The sequence below is a fragment of the Herpailurus yagouaroundi genome, unplaced genomic scaffold, assembly GCF_014898765.1.
Source record: "Herpailurus yagouaroundi ecotype Mexico unplaced genomic scaffold, PumYag 430, whole genome shotgun sequence".
Classification (NCBI taxonomy): Eukaryota; Metazoa; Chordata; class Mammalia; order Carnivora; family Felidae; genus Herpailurus; species Herpailurus yagouaroundi.
Genome location: NW_024412647.1, coordinates 189005 through 193377, shown reverse-complemented (window position 1 = coordinate 193377; position 4373 = coordinate 189005). Strand labels below are relative to the sequence as shown.

Genomic DNA, 4373 nt, shown 5'->3' with positions numbered 1-4373 from the left:
AGCTTGCCATATGCAAACTAAGTAGAGAGGACTCAGGAGAAACCAAACCTACTGACACCTAGATCTTGGACTTATGTCTTTTACTTTGTCTTTTCTCTCTTTTCTTTCCTTCTACCCAGCCCCAATTTGCCAATCTCACCTTAATTCAGTGATTAATTTTTCCTGTCCAAAATATTTCTGGTGGTTGTTCACACCAGCCACTTTTAGTACCAAATCTTGTAATGACATTTTGGAGCTCCTGCCCCTATTATCAAACCCCAAACTTTCTATAATTGGTTTAAATATTATGCTATTGTCCTCTAACCTTCTGGGCTAACAGTCTTCTACACATTCATATCCATTAGGAAGAAGGTTGGCAGGATCTTTATTCAGATTCTTTTCACTGGGGGTTAGTGAAATGTATCAGGAAAAAGAAACCCCATTCAAAGCAATGAGACTTATTCAAGTTCTTCACGTACCTGAAGCAATTTTAATTTTTATTACCTCGCCAACACTGCATGCATTCTTGAGAAAGAGATAGAGATAGAGATAGAGAGAGAGGGAGAGAGAGAGAGAAAGAGAGAATTCTGAAAGGATAAAATTGACATGTTGACAGGACTTATTCCTTGAGGGGGAATTATGTGTGATTTTGTTTTTTAATACTCTTACATTATTCCTTTCATAATCAAAAAAGGAAACATTTACTTTTATTTTCTGAGGTTGAATTCACCTGTATTCTCTACTCCCTCCAGAACAAAGTGATAAATTTGAAATCACTCTCAAACTTATTCTGCTACTCATTGTAGCAGACAGCTACAAAACTGAGGAGGGCATGGAAAATAATTAGGGGACAGGTGAGACTGGCCTAAGATAATATAGTACTTAGTAAAGGGGTGAGAAGAAATCCGATTCAATAATATTGGTAGAGAATTCTACGTAGTCAAGCTTACATGTCACAGACAACAGACACACATACACATGAAGACAACTGTACATACTTGCACACTCTTTCATACCTGTACACACTATGCACAAAATCATCCACAAAAAAAATAGAGGAAGGAGAAAAGAGAAAGAAGAAAGGAATGCTTTAGAAAGGGTCATCATGCAGTACAGTTAAATTCATTGCCAAGGAGGGCCTGAAAGTTACAGAAACTCTATAGGATTCAATCACTTTTATAGGATTCCACTTTAACTGGAAATAAGGCAGTTGGAGGTAATGCATCTATGGGTATATCTCATAAGACATCCTTACGTCTGAAAAGAATGCTGACTTTTTAACCAGTCACTGTTGATTTAGTCAGAAACGTGGAAACAGAACCTCAGCAAGCCCACAGGTGACTGTATGACAACTTGGGTTTCCCAGCTCATTAATAGGTGAAGGATGCTAGAAATATGTTCAGGGAGATTAATCCATTTTTTCCCTTGGTCCAACATTTCAACGGTGAGTTTACTTTGCTAGGAAAATATTTCCCTCAGGAAAGAACTACAAAAAGAGACCATAAAAAAAACAAGAGTACAAGACAGAACATGACTCTGTTGTCCCAGAGTTAAGGAAACCTTTTAAGGAAGACACGAAGTTTTACATATTGTGAGGTTCTAGACACAATGCTTGCACGGAATAGGCATTTAATGAATATGTGTGGAGAAGAAAAGTCAACTGGAGCACATAAAGCGAGGGAAAGAAAGGACAAGGATAGTAGTAGAGCTATTGTTGTCAGTCATAATCTTCCAAGTGCTTGAGAAAAATGTCAGAAATCACTGCCTCTGAAGGCAGACTATCTTCCAACCAGCCTCCTGAGAGCACCCTTCACGTCCTTGTTCCTCAGGCTATAAATTATGGGGTTCAACATGGAAGTCATAACTGAATAGAACACAGAGATGACCTGATCCTTTTCATTCATTGTCTTGGAATTGGGTCTCATGTAGGCAAATATTCCAGAGCCATAGTAGAGAACCACAACAGTGAGATGAGAGCCACAGGTAGAAAAGACCTTGAGCCTCCCCTCCTCTGACTGCATCTGAATCACTGTTGAGATAATATGCCAGTAGGAGACAAGGATGAGGGAGAGAGGTGCTAAGAGGATAATCACACCCATTGAAAAGAGAGCCATCTCAGCATTGTAGGTGTCTGCTGAAGCCAGCTTCAGGAGTGCAGGAGGTTCACAAAAATAATGATTAATTATATTGTGTCCCTGGTAGGGGAGACACAGTGTAAATGCACTGTCCACTGAACATACAAATGCCCCACTGATCCAAGACACTGTGGCCAACTGGACACAAACCCTCTGCGTCATGACAGTGGAATAATGCAGGGGCTTGCAGACAGCCACATAGCGGTCATAGGACATCACTGCCAGAAGTGCACACTCTGTACACCCTGCTAAAAGGAAGACAATTATCTGCAGTGAGCATCCAGCAAAGGAAATGGTTTTCCTTTTTACGAGGAAGTGGACCAACATCTGAGGAACAATGCTTGTAGAGAAACAGAGGTCAGCAAAGGACAAGTTTTTGAGGAAAAAGTACATGGGAGTGTGAAGTCGAGAGTCACTTTGAATGAGGATTATTATAAGCAGGTTTCCAAACATAGAGAGAAGGTAAATGGTAAGGAAAACACAGAACAGCAGGATCTGGACCTTTGGATCCTGTGAAAGTCCCAGCAAGATAAATTCAGCCACAGAAGTTTGGTTTCCTTCTCCCATTAATGTTTATTCCTGTTTACCTGTCATCAGAAAGAAAACACATGCATTCTGAATGTTCAGTTTTCACAATCTTTATAAACAAGCACAATGATAACAAGTGCACCTTGTTGGACTATTTGTTTTCAGATGCTTCCTGGTAGGTGCCAGTTGGCATTAGGATGCATATTGCTGTTACATAGTTTTTAAGCACATCTTTCTTTGCTTGATCCATTTGGTAGGCCGACTATCCTACTTGACATGGCTTCTCAACTAATCCTGATATCAACATACTTACATATTGCTAAATTACCGTGAAGTTTTATCGGGGAATTGTCTTTGGATCAATTTAATTTTTTTCTTCTTAATAAATATTTTGTATTTACCTGGATTAGCCGTCTGAGAATGAGGTGAATATGTTTAGTCAATAAAACCACTTTTGCTTTTATAATTCAAAATCAAAACACAGAGGTCAATAATAAATTTGTTCATAATAGAGTAGGAGTCTCAAATATGGTTTCAAAGCCAACAGATAAACTGCAGCTATTAGTTCTGGCTTTTTTTCCATAGCATCTTTATTTTTTATTGTTTTAATGTTTATTTATTTTGAGACAGAGAGAGAATGTGTGAGCAGTGGGGATGGTGGGTGGAGCAGAGAGAGAGGAAAGAGAAGAATCCCCAGCAGACTCTGGCTGTCAGCATACAGGCTGATGTGGGGCTCAATCTCACCAACTGTGAGATCATGACTTGAGCCAAAGTCAAGAGTCAGATGCTTAACCACCTGAATCACCCAGGCACCCCTTCCATAGCATTTTTAAAAGAGGCTTCTAAAGTAGCAATCCAAACAAGGTAAAGGAAGAAAAGAAAAATATACACCCATGGATCATAATCCTGGCCCTTGTATCAATATTTCACATGATTAAAAGGAAAAGTATCATGAAAAAATGTGACATTCAGAAATGTAACATAATAAGACTTCAGTGGCCAAGGCCCTATTCAAGAAAAAAAAAAGCCAGTAATAAGCAGGAGCCTAAACTTCTGAACTAGATATTAGTGAATTTTACTACTCCATAATGCCCAGTTTCAGCTCACCTCTGACCTTAGCGTCAGCTGTAGTGGACAATTCTGACTTGCTTGGCACTGCTGACATTCTACATCAAGAGCTCCCTACCTTGTCTTTTAGCATTCTGCCCAAGATGTTGAAGTATGGGCAAGTTAATGCCCCAAAGGCAATCTTTAACCAGAGTGCAAAGGAAAATTGATGAATAAAGACACCAGGTATTTCTGGGAAGCACTCTGTATGATTCTTACAGGTTGAGCTCTATGGAGTTAAGTCCCCATTGTCTGTGCCATGTTTATTATTATTACTATTACTATTATTATTATTATAGTCCCTAAAGGACTTTTTCAGAATTTGGTTTAGATGAATTCAGAATGAAATTTGAATAGCACAGATATACTGTACATCTATTTATATACTGCAGCCCTCTAGAGGACCACAAACCATTGCGATGTCTAACATTTCTCTCTTCTTCTAAGAACTTTGGGATTTATATTGCTCCCATACAGAATGCATGGTCTAGAGTATCAACTTCAATAATCCAAACTTCATTTGTGTTTAGTTGTTTCCTGTCTCACTCTTACTGTTTCCTTATACCACTTCCTAGAATCACTTTTCCAATAAGCTATCTGCACCAAAGTTCTTTTCTTAGCCTC

General features: G+C 38.9%; 1 protein-coding gene across 1 annotated transcript; it reads right to left on the bottom strand.

Moving 5' to 3' along the window:
* Positions 1-1545: 1545 nt before the first annotated feature.
* On the bottom strand, positions 1546-3103 carry LOC121022699 (olfactory receptor 2D3-like). Its single transcript, XM_040464104.1, has one exon. It carries the CDS (start codon positions 2679-2681, stop codon positions 1758-1760), a length of 924 nt encoding a protein of 307 aa, XP_040320038.1. The 5' UTR covers positions 2682-3103; the 3' UTR covers positions 1546-1757.
* Between the last annotated feature and the right edge of the window lie 1270 nt (positions 3104-4373).

Bases quoted from the DNA above. Each gene is read 5' to 3' on its own strand.
- LOC121022699 (XM_040464104.1), bottom strand. From the start codon at position 2,681: ATGGGAGAAGGAAACCAAACTTCTGTGGCTGAATTTATCTTGCTGGGA.